Source organism: Mobula hypostoma, chromosome 23 (assembly GCF_963921235.1).
Source record: "Mobula hypostoma chromosome 23, sMobHyp1.1, whole genome shotgun sequence".
NCBI classification, from domain to species: domain Eukaryota; kingdom Metazoa; phylum Chordata; class Chondrichthyes; order Myliobatiformes; family Myliobatidae; genus Mobula; species Mobula hypostoma.
In genome coordinates, this window is record NC_086119.1 from 35,029,575 (window position 1) to 35,049,415 (window position 19,841).

A 19,841-nucleotide genomic window follows, 5' to 3' on the forward strand; every position below is an offset into this window, starting at 1 on the left:
TTTTAAACAGCTTTTGTTGGAAGTTGACATTCAACCACAAATTAATTTTGAAATCTAAAATATTAAAGAGAACCATATTTTTATGGTGGTTGAATCTTTATTCAGATCTCTCAGCAGGACATGAATATTCCATGGCACTACATAAAAATAAGTAGAGGTTGTGACAGTTTCTCATGAATTGTAAAGGTGCTTCAGCTTTTCACTACAAATATCAATATCTTAGCTGAAATAATAGGAATTATATGTATGGTGGGAGGCTCTGTAAGTTGGGCTCACGAGGGAAGAAAGTTGCATTGGAACACATACAGCCTATGTGAATGAACAAAACTGTGGCAGATGAAAGTATCATACACAAAATGCTGGAGGAACTCAGCAGACCATGCAGCATCTATGCAAAAGGTTACAGTCGACATGTCGGGCTGTGACCTTTCAGCAGGCTACTTTGAATCCAAGAAGGACAAACTGAATTTTCTGTTTAATCGCTTCATGCCAGGTTCTGAAGTGAAAACAAATTTATTCAAGTGTTCAGATACAGATTAGAAATATCTACACAAAGCAAACAGAATATCCACCTTAATCTGAGAGAGTCTGATAACAGAGGGTTGAAAGTAATTAATGCAGTAAATAGCTCCAGTCAGACCATATAGTGGTTAGTTTTGAGCTATATGGACTATATTCACTTTGAAGAACGTACAGCATAAACTTAGTGGAATTATAACAGGTATTAAATGGTTACTTTATGAAAAGGCTTGGGTTCTATTTCTTTGATTTTATAAGACCAAGATTTGATCTACTAAAAAATAAATTCAGTCTGGAGAAATCATATCCTCTGGTTTGAGCAGTGGAAACAATAAATAGGAGTGAAGTAAGGAGTCACTTTTTCGCACAAAATATCATATTGATCGAGAATCATGAACCCCAAAGCGTGGTGGTATAATTGGAAGAGAATGGACTATTTCTGTCTTTTTGTTTCCAAAGTAGCAGCAAACATACTTTGTAGCAGGTGGTAAATTGTTTAATTTTCAATACTGCTGCTGGTGGTAATACTCATATCATGCCTCCAGCTTTTTATATAATGGAATCATCGCTGGTTGGCTGATATTGAACTCATCCATTATCTGAGCACATGTATTGAATAGCGAGCAGTGCAGCCCAGTATGTCTGTATCCACGATACTAAATCAAACTAATTTCTTTTGCCTCCATGTGATTCATATCCCTCCATTCCCTACGTCTTCACGTGTCCATCAGTGCCAGAATTTGGGGTTTGATTCTGGCCATTGTCTGTAAGTATTTTGTACACTCTCCCCATCACGGTGTTGGCTTTCTCTGGGTCCTCTGGTTTCTTCCCACATATTTATTTTATTTTTCAGAGATACAGCATGGAATAGGCCCCTCCAGCCCAATGAGGCTCACTGTCCAGCAACCCACCTATTTAACCCTAGCCTAACCACGGGACCATTTACAATGACCAATTACCCTTCTAACTGGTATATTTCTGGACTGTGGGAGGAAACCCATGCATTTATTGCAGGGACATGCAAACTCCTTTTAGACAGTTTCGGAATTGATCTTTGAACTCTGATGCCCCGAGCTGTAATCGCATCATGCTACGCTACCGTGGCACCCCAAAAACGTATGGGTAGTAAATTGCGGACATGCTACGTTGGCACTTGTAGCTTGCCGCCAGCACATTCTCAGACTGTGTTGGTTGTTGATGCAAATGACACAATTCAGTGAATGCTTTGATGTTTCAATGTACAATGTTTGTGACAAATGATAAAACAAACCAATCGCTTCAACGTCATTATCGTATCTGCTTCTGCCACCACCCCATTTCGGTCACTTCCCACTCTTCGTAAAATAGCTTGCCTCACACGTCCACTTTACTTTCCCCTTCTCACTTTAAAGCTATGCCCTCTAGTACTCTACATATCTGCCCTGGGAAAAAGATGCTGGCTGTCTACACTACCTATGCCTCATAATTTTATAAACTTCCATTAAATCTCCACCCAGCCTCCACCACTTCAGAAAGAACAACACAAGTTTGTCCAGCCTCTCCTTACAACACCTGCCCTCGCTTCTAGGCAGCATCCTTGTCAAACTCTCCTGTGCCCTCTCTAATGCTTCCACATGCTTCCTGCAATGGGCCAACCAGAATTACAGATAGTACTCCGAATGCGACTTAATGCTACTCCCTGATTTTTATACTCACTGCTCCCGGTGATGAAGATGAGAATGCTATATGCATTCTTAACCACTCCATCTACTTGCGTTACCACTTTCAGCGTGCTACAGTCCAAGATCCCCCTGTACGTCAGTTAATATGGTAAATTCCTTCTGAGAGCTTTTTGTTAGAAAGATAGATACTTTATTGATCCCAAAGGAAATTACAGTGTCACAGTAGCAGTACAAATGCACACATATACCAATATTAGAATAGAAGTAAGAAGGAATAAAAACATAAATTACCTTAAAAATAAGATGTACAAGATTTACAAGTCAAACATTACAAGATTTACAAGTTCACACTGATAAGATGGTAGTGCAAGAATTATCATAACGTTACACAGTAATGGTGCACACTCACACCATCCAAATAAGTAATCATAGTATTGCACAGGGTGTCTGTGATAGCAGGATGTGATAAACAAAGCTAAACAGAGCTTTAAAAAAATTCTGGTAAACAGAGGTTCATAACAGTCTTAACAGGAGTGGGTCGTCACTTCCCTGGCTATAAGTTGACTCATTGTAGGAGCCCAATGGTCGAACTAAGAATGACTGCATATTCTTTGGAGCAGCAGAGTTGTTTTAGTCTATTACTAAAAATGCTTCTCTGTTCAGTCAATGTGGCATGCAGAGGGTGAGAAACATTGTCCAGAATTTATGAGACCAAAGTCCATTGTACATCTACCCAACCCAAAAAGATGAAATCCATTGGTACATGACAGAGTGCTTTTGAGATTGATAAAAATGTTGGCTAGGTCACTGCTGAGGTATTGTGTGTAGTTCTGATCGCCACACTATAGGAAGGTCATGACTGCGTTAGGGCCAGCAGATGTTATCTTGTATGTTGCCTGGGATGAAACATTTCAAACATTTTTCTTAGCGAAGAAGAAGCTGCAAGGGACCCAATCAAGGTGTACAGAATTATGAGAGTCCTGGATAAGGTGGATGGTAGGAAGGTTTATCCCAAAGCAGAGGTGTTCTAAACCTGGAGCACATGCTTAGGATAAGGAGAAAGAGTTTTGGAGGAGATCTGATGAAAATGTGTTCATCCAAAGAGTCGTTGGAATCCAGAACATTCTGCTGAATAAGTGGTGGAGGGCGGTATCTTCAGAGCATTGTTGTTGTACTTTATGTCGCTAGGACTTTATGAGAAGTTGAAGTGATTGTGAACATAAATAAATATTATTCTATAAAAGATTAACATTTTGATAGGCTGCAGTAAGGCAGCTTGAAGTGCACAAGGACTTGCATAATCCTCAGGAGAAGAGTTTGAGATGTCGAGTTGAATGTGACTGAGTAACAGGAGCAATGGGAATGTGAGACTTGGCAGGAAGCAAAAGGATGAGAGAAATACATGCGGGATGAGAACAAAGACTCATTGATGATTGGGGGAAGGCCACACTTAACATGAAATGGCAGATGCAGTTTAATGTGGATAAATGTGAGGTTATCCACTTTGGTGGCAAGAACAGGAAGGCAGATTACTATCTGAATGGTGTCAAGTTAGGAAAAGGGGAAGTACAACAAGATCTAGGTGTCCTTGTTTATAGGTCACTGAAAGTAAACATGCAGGTACAGCAGGCAGTGAAGAAAGCTAATGGCATGTTGGCCTTCATAACAAGGGGAGTTGAGTATAGGAGCAAAGAGGTCCTTCTGCAGTTGTACAGGGCCCTGGTGAGATCACACCTGGAGTATTGTGTATAGTTTTGTTCTCTAAATTTGAGGAAGGACATTCTAGCTATTGAGGGAGTGCAGCGTAGGTTCATGAGGTTAATTCCTGGGATGGCGGGACTGTCATATGTTGAAAGATTGGAGCGACTGGGCTTGTATACACTGGAATTTAGAAGGATGAGAGGGGATCTGATTGAAACATATAAGATTATTAAGGGATTGGACATGCTAGAGACAGGAAACATGTTCCCGATGTTGGGGGAGTCCAGAACCATAGGCCACAGTTTAAGAATAAGGGGTAGGCCATTCAGAACGGAGTGGAGGAAAAACTTTCTCTCACAGAGGGTTGTGGTTCTGTGGAATGCTCTGCCTCAGAAGGCAGTAGAGGCCAATTCTCTGGGTTCTTTCAAGAAGGAGTTAGATAGAGCTCTTAAAGATAGCAGAGTCAAGGGATATAGGGAGAAGGCAGGAAAAGGGTACTGATTGGGGATGATCAGCCATGATCACAGTGAATGGTGGTGCCGGCTCGAAGGGCTGAATGGCCCACTCCTGCACCTGTTCTCTATTGTCTATCGAAATCATCATTAGAAAATGCACTGTTCTTTACCTGCTTATTCTGGCCTTACTCCATCTAAAAGGAGAGAAAGTAAATCAACGAGAGGAGCAACAAGGGCAGGGAGGTAAAAGGTAGATGTGGTAAAGTGAGCTCAATGATCTTAATTACAGAGAGTAGTTTAGTTAGAATTGATTGATTCAGTTTTCAATGAATAATCAACAGGATACCAGTCACTTGGAATTTCTAGAAGTGAGGCAACAGGTTGAGAGATACTACACCTAGAGAACCATGTACCATATTTTTAAGGGCATGCTTGCTCCAGAGGGAGTATATCAGAGATTCTTCAGATCATTTCTTGAGTTGGAAGGTCTGTCAATTGAAAGGGGATGGAGTAAGCTAGGTCTCTGTTATTCTAGAGTTTTGAAACAAACAAAATACTTAGAGGGTTCAGTAGGGAGAATCCAGAGAGAATATTTCTGATGTAAAGGCTCCAGAACTAGGGATGGCAGCTTCAAAATAAGGGATAGGCCACTTAAAATTGAAATAAAGAGGAGTGTTTTCATGAACTTGGGGGAGGTGTCAAATGGTAGTGAATCTTTGGAATTCTGTGCTAAGTCAAAAAAGAATTTAGTAAATATTTGGATGTGAAAGGGATCAATGATTATGCGGTTAGGGCAGGAATTTGATTTGAGGCCAAAGTTAATCATGATCCTGTTGAATGGTGGAACAGGCTCAAGGGACTGAAAGACTTACCTGTGCTCCTAATTTTTCTATCCTGTCATGTGTATCCAGGAGAATTCCACTTCTGTGACAACTTTGTGTCTCAGGGTTGATCACGTCACCTCATTTGCAGGAAATTGAATCACATTGTTCTAGCAGTGATTAATAATTGGTCATTAGTTGCCATTATGTTTATATTTAGGATGCTGGAGGGTTTTGCCCAATGACCTCACATTTTACTTCAGATCTCCAAACACCAACCACATTTCCCTACCCAGTCTCAACTTTGATCTGACTCAATCAGCACCCACTATCCAGCTCCGATTCATTATTGCTGCCCCTCACCTTCCCCGCCATCCCTCCAACTACTGACTCACCGGTCCTCAGTCCTAATCGCACACTTTGTCCCCCAATCTCAATCTTCCAAAACCCCAAACATGATTATCCAAAACCTCTGTCTTTTGAGGTCTGATCGTCTCTATTCTCTAAAGTGCTGATCCCTCTTCTAATCACCAGTTCATTACCCCTCGCCACCCTCAGCAATCTTTACCCATTAAGACCCGATAACACCCACGTCCAACAATCTTCTTAAACTCCTTTTCAATCGGCTTTTAGTCTCTACTGGGGAACCAAAATTTCCAAAATATTAACCAAAACTTTAAATGTCAGTACAGAATGTGTGGTATGTTTGAAGTTGCATTAGTTGCAAATAAAACCTTCGGAGAAGTAGTAGAGAGTACACAGTGACTCCAACTGCTTACATCATTTAATTCCCTACAAAGATAGTGGTATGATCGTAGATTAATGTGTCTCTTGCCAATCTGACATCTGGAGTTTACAGACATGACATAAATCAGTCTTTGTCTCTCAGTATAAGCACTGAGTCTGAAGGAGCCTATTTCCAATTGATGATTTGCCAAAAGCTGTGCCAGGAAGTTTTACACCTGGTGGAACAGCTGTTGCCACTTCAACTCTGATAAGGTTTCTTTAAAGTTATTTCATTATTGATGCGGACTTGGCTGTTGTCAGCTCATTTTCTTGTCAACTCAATTTAATCGAACATCAGCTTTGATGAGCTGATGCTTCGAAGGCAAACTAACTGTCTTGGGCTTCATTTGAATATTTTGGACAAATACCAGGCGTACTTCCAGATTCAGTTCTCTACTTCCTAGACTGTGAGTGGATATGACAAGTTCTATTGATAACAGGTACCAGCACTAAGAAGAATGCAAAAAATCCTGCAGAAAGATAGGGTCACGAGCATGTATATTTTAATACATAAAATATTAATGTAATATTTTAGTCATAATATAACAAGATACTCAACTACAAATCTTAAAATGAAATTTTACACAGAATGTTTACTGAAGGCAAATACTTAAAGGATGAGGTAAACGTTACCAAAACCAGTTAGATTTAACTGCATGTTCCATCATGACACCTCCTTTACACATTTACTCATCAAACATAGCAAAAGAAGAATGGGAGAACCCGTCATTTGTCTGATTGTTGTGAAGCAAGAAAGGATGGAAACCTAGTAATATTTGGTTGCAAACCATTATCATTGTGCCATTTCCACCTATTTGACCATATCAACACTGTGTCCATTGTATGGCAGCTCATATGTAGTAAATAGAATCAATTGAAAACAAATTTATAACCCACCTCCCATGATATTTGCACAGTAGATGCCACATAACTGAATTCTCCTGAAGCACAGTGATAGATATTTCTTCAATAGACTCGTATCAAATGGTTTATTGTGGAATCCCAAATGGTACTGATATATCACTCTTGTATGCATCATTCATTCTGCATTCACTAATCAGGATATTACAGATTTATCAATATTTAAACTTGGTTCTTTGGTATGTATTTTTGGGAAATATGAAATGCAGAATAAACAAAATGAATAAATGCCATATATAAAGTTTCTTTATCTTCTAGAATCCAGGGATTGACATTGGTGATATCTCTGAAAGAGTCGCTTTGAGAAAACATTTGAAATGTAAGAATTTCCAATGGTATCTGGACAATGTGTACCCAGAGATGAGGAGGTACAATAATACAGTGGCATATGGAGAGGTAATAACTGATTTATAAATACTTTGTTTTGCTTTAAATCAAAGTTTTGAATGTGTGTTTACACTGTTGCCTCACTTACCCACTCAGAGCAGATTACACAGATTGAGGTTTCAGGCAACAGGAGGTAAGACTCACCCTTCATATCGCATCTCAAAACCTGAGGAAGGGTCATTTTAAAATTCACAGCAAATTAATAGGGCACTGGTGTAGAAACATAGAAACATAGAAACATAGAAAATAGGTGCAGGAGTAGGCCATTCGGCCCTTCGAGCCTGCACCACCATTTATTATGATCATGGCTGATCATCCAACTCAGAACCCAGCCTTCCCTCCATACCCCCTGACCCCTGTAGCCACAAGGGCCATATCTAACTTCCTTTTAAACATAGCTAATGAACTGGCCTCAACAGTTTGCTGTGGCAGAGAATTCCACAGATTCACCACTCTCTGTGTGAAGAAGTTTTTCCTAACCTCGGTCCTAAAAGGCTTCCCCTCTATCCTCAAACTGTGACCCCTCGTTCTAGACCTCCCCAACATCGGGAACAATCTTCCCGCATCTAGCCTGTCCAATCCCTTTAGGATCTTATACGTTTCAATCAGATCCCCCCTCAATCTTCTAAATTCCAACGAGTACAAGCCCAGTTCATCCAGTCTTTCTTCATATGAAAGACCTGCCATCCCAGGAATCAATCTGGTGAACCTTCTTTGTACTCCCTCTATGGCAAAGATGTCTTTCCTCAGATTAGGGGACCAAAACTGCACACAATACTCCAGGTGTGGTCTCACCAAGGCCTTGTACAACTGCAGTAGTACCTCCCTGCTCCTGTACTCGAATCCTCTCGCTATAAATGCCAGCATACCGTTCGCCTTTTTCACCGCCTGCTGTACCTGCATGCCCACTTTCAATGACTGGTGTATAATGACACCCAGGTCTCGTTGCACCTCCCCTTTTCCTAATCGGCCACCATTCAGATAATAATCTGTTTTCCTATTTTTGCCACCAAAGTGGATAACTTCACATTTATCCACATTAAATTGCATCTGCCATGAGTTTGCCCACTCACCCAACCTATCCAAGTCACCCTGCATCCTCTTAGCATCCTCCTCACTGCTAACACTGCCACCCAGCTTTGTGTCATCCGCAAACTTGGAGATGCTGCATTTAATTCCCTCATCCAAGTCATTAATATATATTGTAAACAACTGGGGTCCCAGCACTGAGCCTTGCGGTACCCCACTAGTCACCGCCTGCCATTCTGAAAAGGTCCCGTTTATTCCCACTCTTTGCTTCCTGTCTGCTAACCAATTCTCCACCCACACCAATACCTTACCCCCAATACCGTGTGCTTTAAGTTTGCACACTAATCTCCTGTGTGGGACCTTGTCAAAAGCCTTTTGAAAATCCAAATATACCACATCCACTGGTTCTCCCCTATCCACTCTACTAGTTACATCCTCAAAAAATTCTGTGAGATTCGTCAGACATGATTTTCCTTTCACAAATCCATGCTGACTTTGTCCGATCATTTCACCGCTTTCCAAATGTGCTGTTATCACATCCTTGATAACTGACTCCAGCAGTTTCCCCACCACCGACGTTAGGCTAACCGGCCTATAATTCCCCGGTTTCTCTCTCCCTCCTTTTTTAAAAAGTGGGGTTACATTAGCCACCCTCCAATCCTTAGGAACTAGTCCAGAATCTAACGAGTTTTGAAAAATTATCACTAATGCATCCACTATTTCTTGGGCCACTTCCTTAAGCATGTCAAAGTGATTTTTATTATGATGATGAATTCTGAATGAGGTGTTTGGGTTAAACGATTCGCTAGATGCCCACTTCTTGAAGGCATTTGTGTGGACAGAGAGGAGTTGTGGCATGAATCCTGATGTTATTACATGTTGCTTTCATACCAAGTTTGTAGCTTGTCACTAAGCTTCTTTTCCTTTCCCTTTCCCTCTTCCCCATTCCCAGTTTTATAACAAATGATGAAAAAGATTCACAATCAGTGTGAATCTTTATTAGAATTGGAGAACACTAAGTCATGGGCATTGCTATTTACTTTGAAGTGTAATCATCCCTTTAAATTTTAGCTGCTAGGTGGGTAATCAATCCAAAAGTCACCACTATAGCTACTGACATTAAGCAAATGTGTTGAAAGTTTATGGTGATGATCTGCAGTTTGCTCAGTGTGCTTTGAATTAGGTTTACTGATAACATCCGTAAATTGTTTTAATTACAAAATGAGAGAGCTTTAAATGTGTAATAGTCTCTGCTGCAAGTTTTTGTGAACATACCACTTACAGAGTTTCAAGTTTTCTTCTGTTTCAATTATTTTGTTAACTTCTTAGGTTCGTAACAACAAAGCAAAAGATTTTTGCCTGGATCAGGGTCCACCTGAGAATCACACAGCCATTCTGTATCCTTGTCATGGGATGTCCCCTCAGGTAGGCATTAACGATATAAAACGTCTATTGACAACATTGGATCAGACAATGAATTGGAAGCAGAGGAGGGTATGAATGTAGGCATGTCACTAACAGCAATCAAAATTTATTTACTCACAAAACTCACTTTAAGGAGTGAATGATAAAAACCACAGCAAATTCTCCTGATAAAAATCGGAAGCATTTTGCCAGGAAAACTGCAGAGAGTAGAAGATATATGATTCACATGCAACTATGAAACAAAATCAATCTCACTCTCATTTAGCAATGCAGGTTCCAGATTTGATTGACAACAGAATTACCCAATTATCTCCACTCATCTAAGAATGATGTCATCACTTTATGTCGTCTCAGTTCTATCACTCCAATGATAAATTGGTGGCTGCACTTTCATTCATTTACATTTGACTGAGAGGGCATAATGCTGCAAAATGCCAATAGTTGCATGCAAAATTGTAAAGCAATCAGTTGTGGTTATGTAACTGTTAAAATATGAGGTTAAATCTGCCATTTTCAAGCAAGAATGAACACTCTTGAAGGAAATTCAGAGACAGGACAAATTAATTTTTTCCCAGATTGCCTCAACTATGGACCTCAGCTCTATCATTTTGGAGACCCCCTCATTTTGAAGCAATCTTAACAAATCCAACTTTCCAAACTGGCATTTAAAGCTAAAGCAAATTGGAAGTGAATTAAAGAACAATGCTGAACATAGAGTTATCTAATTAGCACGTCTACCTGAGGAAAGTGAACTTATTTCTCTGTTATGAGTGAGCCTTGTCTCTTACATTTAGTGATTATCTCCCTGTCCATGTTTCCTTGGAAATTGGTAGTGTCTTCTTTAAGGAAACCATATCTACAGTATATAATGCAAAATTATCAACCCTACCAATACACATGCTTGATGACTGGTAAAGAGTTTTTCTTGAGATATCCACTTCACTTAGACACAGGGTCTCATAGTTAAGACATATGGTTGCTGTCTCCCAAGCCAGCAATAATTATCTCTGCATCATCCATACCTATTACAAATGTCATCTTTGTTTTGTATGTTCGTATTTGAAACCGGTATCACTAATAAGGTTACTGTCTCTAGGCTAAATCTGAGGAAGAGTTGCAGCAATGGGATTAATAATTTGGAAATGGGGTCTTGGAACTAGGGAGAAAAGATTCTTCTTTCCGCACCTGCACCGTTTGTTGCCATGGTGCTCCTGGGAAAGCATGGAAAATTGAGAGGTAAACACGAGGTGACAACTTGTTTCATAGCCAGTATACCTTCAGACCTTGAACTTGAGTAACTAGAAGTTTCCTCTGAGCATTAGGAACTGAATTCTGTTCTGATCAATTAGCAGGAGATATTACCCTTTTTCTGTATTTCTGCTGAATATTCACTTATCCAGCATTCTAGGTTTGCTGATCATAAAGATAAGCAGCTCATCATTTTTTGACCTTGGGAGATGTCATGGCTTTGGATCAAAAATATTTCTTCCTTTATTAAAAAAGTTTCTAAAATCCTATTAACTGTCAGTGAGTTTTCTTGCTTAGGAGCGTTAAAAGGCACAGATCTAATATATACAAGCCTCTTCATCGTAGCCTTAGGCTGTGAGTGAAGAAATTGTGGTACCTCCTGCACATTTCAGGGAAGTGATGAACATTATCCCACACAGCAAAGGAAAGTTAGGTGCTAAATATCATGCATAAATGCTGCAATGATTCAAATTACGACGGTTACTTCTCTTAACCTATTGGAGGCATTGAATTTTTGACCTACTCTGTAGCTTTAAGTACCTGATGGAACTGGTACAGACCACTGTAGCACTTTCTTCTGCATTGCCTGGAGCATTCATTTGCTTTTCATTCAAATATTGCTTGTGATTCCTCTATATTTGGACTTTTAAAGTCAACGTGAAATGGGTTTTTAAAACCCAGTACATTCCCTGCAGCAGTGATCTTCCAGTCTAAATTTATTATGTTGTTATAGTTTCACTCAAAGGGATTCGTATGCCAGCACCCAGATGAGCACTTATGTATCTCTGATCCCCTCCCAACAATGAGAGGGAAATTCTTGATACAGACTAAATTACAATAGTGACTGTTGACATAATTATAATGTGGTGACATAATTAAAGTGAATTTGGCCAAGAAAAGCTCAACAGGTAGTCTGAACGTTAGCACAGTCCAAAGAAGTCTAGTCATTTGAGAATTGTTTTTTGACTTTTCAGTAGTGTCTTCACTTTCTTACAATAAGGTTATCAGTATATAATACAAATCTGACACTGGCGCTGTAAGTGTGTGCCTGTGTGTGTTTAGAATAGCACAAAAACTGTCACGGCTTTCTTCACAACATCTCCAGGCTGTTTTAGAGGTGAGCAACCAAGACTAACTAAAATTCTATTGCTGGAATGGGACAAGAAAAGGCTACCAATACCAATTAAAACTGTTAAGTAAATACCCCATGAGCTAATTTAAAATTAAATGAATATCAGTTAACATGCAGTGTAATTGGTACATCAGAGATGCTTCCAATTGTAATTTGTTTTGTGACTCCCTAATTATTTTCTCCTCTTTTGCATTAAACAACTAAAGTCAGTTTTCAATATAAACATTAGCAAAATAGGACTTTAAAACATGTTTTGACTTAGCCAATCTTGTGAATTAATTTAATGCATTGCTATTTACCTGCTATATTTAAACCTCTTCTAATATTCCCTTTTCTTAAATATTCAAATTTTTTAAATCTTCTAAATGGATCTAAGCTTCACGTGTTGGCCTTGCAGCACGAAAGCAGTCACTATGTCCAGTGTCATTAATGCATGTGCACACATGCAGGCTGAACGATAACAGCTGCCAATTGAAAGCATATTTCCGTGTACAAGATGAGCACTTCTGGGATTATGCTACAAAAGGACTGGTCGTAATTTACATGCTGATTTGCCTCCATCTCAGCTAAATTGGAACTCAATAATGCAGCCAGCTCCATGTGTTAGCCAACCTCTTGCAAAAGTTCAGCAAAAAAAGATGCGACTACAGTACTTTGTGAAGTATCATCAATTACTTATTGGCTTGTTGCCAATAGATTTTTACTCACCGCTGTATCATTTCAACTAGAATTTGATATTCCAAGCTCAATTTTAAAGTTGCCATATAATACAGGGAATAATAGAGCTGGAGGGGTTTATCAGAAAGCTAATAAAGGCCGGTGCTGAAAATAAAATGTTGAAATACTAAACACCTCAGGCAGCATCTGCAAAGAGAGAAATGGAGTTGGCATTTCAAATTGAAGATCTTTCAGAACTGATAAACAGTTCTGAAACATTAACTCTTTTGCTATTCTCATAGATGATGCCTGACTGAGGTTTCCATAATTTTTCTGTTTTGATTTCTGGAGAAACTTGTACGGTTTTTAAAATTTGCTCCATAAACAAATGCTGGTTGCTTCACTGGTCATTGCATTTGAAGAGCAACTGGTAGGCAGAATGAGCAGCAAGTGCATAGAGCAGGATGAGCAGCTTGAAGAGGGAGGGAAGAGGAGCAAGGAGGCCAAGGCTTTCAGTAGAAGGCCCAGTCCATTTAGAACAGGGGTTCCCAATTTGGGGTCCATGGATTCCTTGCATAGTGTTGGTCCATGGCATAAAAGAGTTTGGGAAACCCCTAATTTATGTAACCGGATGACCATCGGATCTTATTCAGTATTGTTAAAAATATACTTGGGCATCCATCCGGGTAATGCTAGAATAGTTGTCTGTGCCTTTAAGGGAGACGGTGATGTCATTACGCATGCGCAGGATAGTGGGGAGACTATTTTGCTTTCTGCTGAAGACGTGGTAAGGCGTGGGAATTGGGTTCTTCCCAGAGCATGCTGAACATGGTGAGGTAAGATTTCCATGAGTGAAGGACTCGACGCTGGGAAGCGTGGCTTTTACCAAGTTCACCACCATCCAAGTAGGATTGCCGCTACCGTATTTGTACCGTATTAGTTCTGGTATTTTTGTACTGCATATGCAATTCCGTTCATACACAAGGGTGTGGATCGAAAGTTAAACTGAGATTGTAACAGCAAGAACTGGTTGTAAATTCGTTTTGTTTCGCAACCCTCTTCTGGAACTTAAACATCTAAAACAGGTAAAGGAATTAAAACCCGAAAAAGTCTTTGTTGTCCTGAGTGTGTACTTTTCCCCCAGGCTACATTTAGAATCACTTCTCCTATCAATGCCTCTGCAAGAAATATATAAGAGATTTTTGTAAAGATGGCTTCATTGAAATTTGTTGCATATTTCTGTCACAGCTCCAAATGTGGGTCTTTGTGAGTATGTTTTGTCAGTGGCTGTTAACACTGTAGTAGCTATGAACTTTTACACAATTGTTTTCCAATGGATAGGAGCCAAAATGCATATCACTGAATGACAAACCTTAATAGGTTCCTGATAAATTCACATTGATTCATTCCACTTAACGATTCAAGTTACATTATGCTCAGCGTTATCATCTTCAGCCTGTAATGGATGTTCAAATCTAATCATTCTTCAGTATCATTTTTGCTGCTGCCCTTCTCAAAAACTACAGACCAGGTGTACAATTCCAAGTCAAGTAGAACATTTACTGCTGGATTTCTTTGTGAATTGTCTCAAAGGGAGCATAAGTCGCCTTGTTCTTTATAAAAATGTTTATATTGATTCGTGTCACTTCCTTCATTTGGAAAGTGTTTTTTTTCTTGATATATGATGTTAATGGGGAAGATAGTTCCAGCTTTTACCAGATTTATTAATGCAAGCAAAGCCTCAGGTTTCTGTTATCATGCTGTTTCTCAGGTCCTGGCTTCAGTGTCAGGCGACAGTGAAATAGTAAAGATTCACTTCAGTGCCCTTGATTATCCTCAACTGGAATGAAACGGAATCAGGTTTAAAATCACTGGCATATGTTGTGAAATTTGTTGTCTTTGTGGCAGCAGTACAATGCAATACATCATAATAGGGAAAAATCTGTAAATTACATAAGTGTATATGTAATAGTTAAGTAAAATAAATAGTATAAAAATAGGAATAAAAAAGTAGTAAGATAGTGTCCATGGGTTCAAAGTTCATTCAAAAATCAGATGGCAGTGGGGAAGAAGCTGTTCCTGAATCATTGAGTGTGTGCCTTCAGGCTTCCTGATGGTAGCAATGAGAACAGGGCATGACCTGGGTGATGGGGGTCCTTAATGGTGGGCACAGGCATTTTGAGGCATCGCTCCTTGAAGATGCCTTGGATACTATTGAGGCTAGTGTCCATGGTGAAGATGACCAAGTTTACAACTCTCTGCAGCTTATTTCGATCCTGTGCAGTAGCCGCCCCCTCCCCCCACCCCCATACCAGACAGTGATGCGGCTGGGCAACATGTTCTCTATGGTACATCTGTAGAAACTTCTGCGTGTTTTTGGTGACATAGCAAAATGTCTTCAAACTCCTAATAAAATATAGACGTTGTTGTGCCTTCTTTGTAACTGCATCAGTATTTTGGGTCCAGATTAGCTCTCCTCAGAGATATTGAGATCCGGGAACTTGAAATTGCTCACTTTTTCCACTTCTGATCCCTCGATGAGGACTGGTGTGTGTTCCCTCATCTGAAGTTCATAATTAGTTATTTGGTCTTACTGAGATCGAGTGCAAGGTTGTTGCTGTGATACCACTCAATTAGATGATATATCTTGCTCCTGTACACAGTTTCATCACCATCTGAAATCCTGCCAACAACAGTTGTATCATCAGCAAATTCATAGACGGTATTTGAACTGTGCCTAGCCATATAGTTATGGGTGTAGAGAGAGCAGAGCTGTGGGCTAAGCACACATCCCTGAGGTGCGCCAGAGCCCATGCGAAACAAATGTCGTTCTTAACTTCTTTATCTTTAAATCGAGAAAATATACACAATAGGACCGAGCAATGCTGAAGGGTCTCGGCCCAAAACTTTCACTGTATGAGTTCCTCCGGCATTTTGTGTGTGTTGCTTGGATTTCCAGCATCTGCAGATTTACTCATGTTTGTGTCAGAAAACTGATCAGTCTGGGTCAAAATTTATAACATTATAAGCAATAGATGGAAATGTTTGTGCTTGTGGGGATGACTAACATTTAGGGGCCTGTATACATGGTAAACCTTAATAAATTCAATGTGAATCCAGATGCACCTTCACCAAATATGCTGCTTTTACAGTTGAGGAACAATAGCATAGATGCATTTAATGGGAAGGCAGATAATCTTAAGAGAAAAAGGAACCAGATGATCAAGTAAACTAAGATAAGGCGGGCTGAGGTGAATTTGGGACTGGAACACCAGCATAGACCTGTTCCTTTGATGCATCATCTGCACAATTCCAGGAAAAATATTTATTATTGGAGTGACTGCAGTGAATTAAGTGAAAACAAAGCTCATATCTATTTGGTTAAATTTATAGAAAACATATTACTTTCTCAATGTTTCTATTTTCACTGAAATTTAATAACTCTTGTCTTCATCAAACAGATTCACCTTAGGGACTGTTGTAATTGGCTGGTAAAACAATGGAGCAGTCAATGTTTGTTGTCATCTTGTTCCTCTGTCCCAAGAGGGACATCATCATAATCAGATCCAGGTATGAGGAAGAAACTGGTTATTTTGCAGGTTCTAATTTAAAATAAGCATCAAATAATTAAGGATTGATGTCAAAGATGTTCTAAGCAAGACAGTTCAGAGGCTGGAGGCTCTTCCTGCTCTCTTGCATTTTTCATGTTTTGTTCCTGTTTTCTACTTTGTCAGCACATAAATTTGTTTTCTCTGTCTAATTCTCTTTGAGCATCCTTGATTGGAAGGTTGGAAGTAAAATCAAACGCCTGTAAATGCTTTTTAAGAGGAAGATGCTGGTCCTTGAGGAAGAAGCTTGTGTTTATATATTGCATCTGTTATTATGCACAAAATGAGGCCATCAGTTTGTGCATAACACTCTCACAAATATCAATGTGACAGTAGCCAGTTATGTTTCAGAGATATTGGTTGTAGAATAAATATTGGCCTGGACATTGCAAAGAACTTCCTTGATCTTCTTCAATGTAGTCCCATGTGTTTTTATTATCTCTCAGGTGTGGGGGTACTTATACTGGTGTTACTTAACTTCACATCAGAAGGTTGCCACCTCAGAGAGGGCAGTAGTTGCTCAGCTTTATAGTGAAGTTACAGCCTAGATTATTCAGTCAAAGCTTTGTGTCCATGAGCTGCTGATTCACGGCCAAGAGTTTTACTGCTGAAAGACAAGTAGCAGTGCAGCTGAAAGTCATGAGATCAGTTTAGGATTATTTTAACAAACATTCTCGTTTCCCCTCAGACATGGGGCAGAAGATACAAAGGCCTAAGAGCCTGCATCACCAGATTTAAGGACAGCTTCTATCCCAGTGTTACCAGAATCTTGAATGGACACCTTTTATGATAACTGGACCCTTGGCCTCAAAATCAACCTTGTAATGTTCTTGCACTTTACCACTTACCTGCACTGCACTTTTTCGGTAGCTTTTACACTTTATTCTGCATTGTTATTATTTTACCTTATTCTAACTCAATGCACTGTGTAATGATATGATCTGTATAAACTGCATGCAAGGCAAGCTTTCACTGTATCTCAGTTCATGTGAGAATAACAAATCAATATCAATGCTAATTAGTTGAATGAGCTGCATACAGATCACAGTGAATGACAATAGACAATAGGTGCAGGAGTAGGCCATTCGGCCCTTCGAGCCAGCACCGCCATTCACTGTGATCATGGCTGATCATCCACAATCAGTATCCAGTTCCTGCCTTATCCCCATAACCTTTGATTCCGCTATCTTTAAGAGCTCTATCCATCTCTTTTTTGAAAGCATCCAGAGACTTGGCCTCCACAGCCTTCTGGGGCAGAGCATTCCATATATCCACCACTGTCTGGGCGAAAAAGTTTTTCCTCAACTCCATTCTAAATGGCCTACCCCTAATTCTTAAACTGTGGCCTCTGGTTCTGGACTCACTTTCTGGGATGCTACCAATGGTGGCTATCTACCTAAAAACAGGGTGGAACATTTAAATCAATTGCAAATAACATTGAAGACACATCACAATAACATCAGCAAAACTTCCCTGGCAATGAGAATAGCACAGCAGTTTTGCTGCTCCCTCACAGCTGTACTGACCCCAGCTTGACTTTGATCACTACTACCATGTGGGGTTTGCACACACACAGTCCCCTGATTACCTCTTGAGGGAGATTGAACATTTGGCTGAGTGATGTCGTAGCAACACATTCTCACTCAAAGTCAGCAAGACCAAGGAACTGATTGTAGACTTCAGGAGAGGGAAACCAGAGGTCCATGAGCCAGTCCTTATTGGAGGATCAGAGGTGGAGATGGTTAGCAACTTCAAATTCTTGGGTGTTACTATTTCAGAGCATCTGTCCTGATCCCAACATGTAAGTGCAATTGCAAAGAAAGCATGGCATGCCTCTACCTTCTTCGGAGTCTGTAGAGATTCAGCCTGACATCTAAAAGTTCGACAAATTTCTATAGGTGTGTAGTGGAGAGCGTATTGACTAGCTGCATCACAGCCTGGTATAGAAACACCAATACCTTTGATCTGAAAATCCTACAAAAGTTGGTGGATTCAACCTAGAACAGCCCTCCCAACCACTGAGCACATCTACATCAAACGCTGTCATAGGAAAGCAGCATCCATCATCAGAGATCCTCATCATCCAGACCGTGCTCGTTTCTCACTGCTGCCATCAGGAAAAAGGTACAGGAGTTACTATTCTCTAGATTTGCTGAGAATGCCCACAGGAATATGAATCTCAGGGTATATATGGTAACATATATATACTTTGATAATAAAATTTACTTTGAACTTTTAACTTCAAGATGATTACTACTTGCCATTTACATTTTATGAACTGAAGACTGACTGCCATATGGCCAGAAGCTAAACAAAGCATATAGTCAGAAGTTTGTCTACATCTGATTGATTTTACAAGTGGCAGCTGCTGTGTTTAGAAAGAGGGTTTGGCCAAACATGAGCATGAGGCCCAGGAATAGAATATCCATCACAACCCAGGCACCCATCCCTGTAGAATCAGGTCCTAGGATTGGAAAAACATGAACCTGGGCTACAGTTATCAGAAGTGAGCACTGTTAGCTCAACAACGTATAAGTAAAGGCATCCGTTAGTCTTGCGAGACCATGGATCTGCGCCTGGAAAGTCTTCACTCTCCAGGGCGCAGTCCTGGGCAAGGTTGTATGGAAGACCAGCAGTTGCCCATGCTGCAAGTCTCCCCTCTCCATGACACCAATGTTGTCCAAGGGAAGGGCATTAGGACCCATACAGCATGGCACCAGTATCATCGCAGAGCAGTGTGTGATTAAGTGCCTTGCTGAAGGACACAACACGTTGCCTCGGCTGGGGCTCAAACTCTCGACCTTCAGGTCGCTAGTCCAATGCCTTAACCACTTGCTCAGCACTGACCACAAAAATAAAATATATACTTGTGTTGGAGTAACACACATAAAAGTTGCTGTCTAGAGATGCTGCCTTGCCTGCTGCGTTCACCAGCAACTTTTATGTGTGTTGCTTGAATTTCCAGCATCTGCAGAATTCCTGTTACTTGTGTTGGAGTGATCCTTCCAGTGGGGATTTTGGAAGCTATTACAAGCTATCACAACAAGGACAACCTACAAGAAGATCTTAAACATGACAACCTGCAGATGCTAAAAATTCAAACTAAAGCATACAAAATGGGGTCGCACAGTAGCATAGCAGTTAACACAACACTATCACAGCTTTGGGTGTCAGAGGTCAGAGTTCAGAGTTCAATTCTGGCATTATCTGTAAGGAGTCTCTGTATGTCCTCCCTATCGAACGTGTGAGTTTTCCCAGTGTCTTGGTTTCCTCCTGCAGTCCAAAGACATACAGGGTAGATTAATTGGCCATTGTAGATTGTCCCATGATTAGCTTAGGGTTAAATTGGGAATGCTGGGGATTGCCAGGGTGGTGTAGCTTGACGAGTTGTAGGGTTTATTTTGCACTGTACTTAAAAATAAATAAATAAATACATAAGCTGGATGAATTCCAGGATCTAAGAAAAGGATTAAGCATCTGCATATTTTGGA

The 19,841-nt window shown here is 40.1% G+C and overlaps 1 protein-coding gene across 3 annotated transcripts in view; it reads left to right on the top strand.

Moving 5' to 3' along the window:
* Positions 1–19,841, top strand: part of galnt17 (polypeptide N-acetylgalactosaminyltransferase 17) — a 477,425-nt gene that overhangs the window by 419,121 nt on the left and 38,463 nt on the right. For all 3 annotated transcript variants that reach the window (XM_063031853.1, XM_063031854.1, XM_063031855.1), the window contains 2 exons: positions 7,123–7,260; positions 9,610–9,705. In XM_063031853.1, the coding sequence (XP_062887923.1) occupies positions 7,123–7,260; positions 9,610–9,705 (234 nt within the window). The remainder of the gene's footprint in view (positions 1–7,122; positions 7,261–9,609; positions 9,706–19,841) is intronic.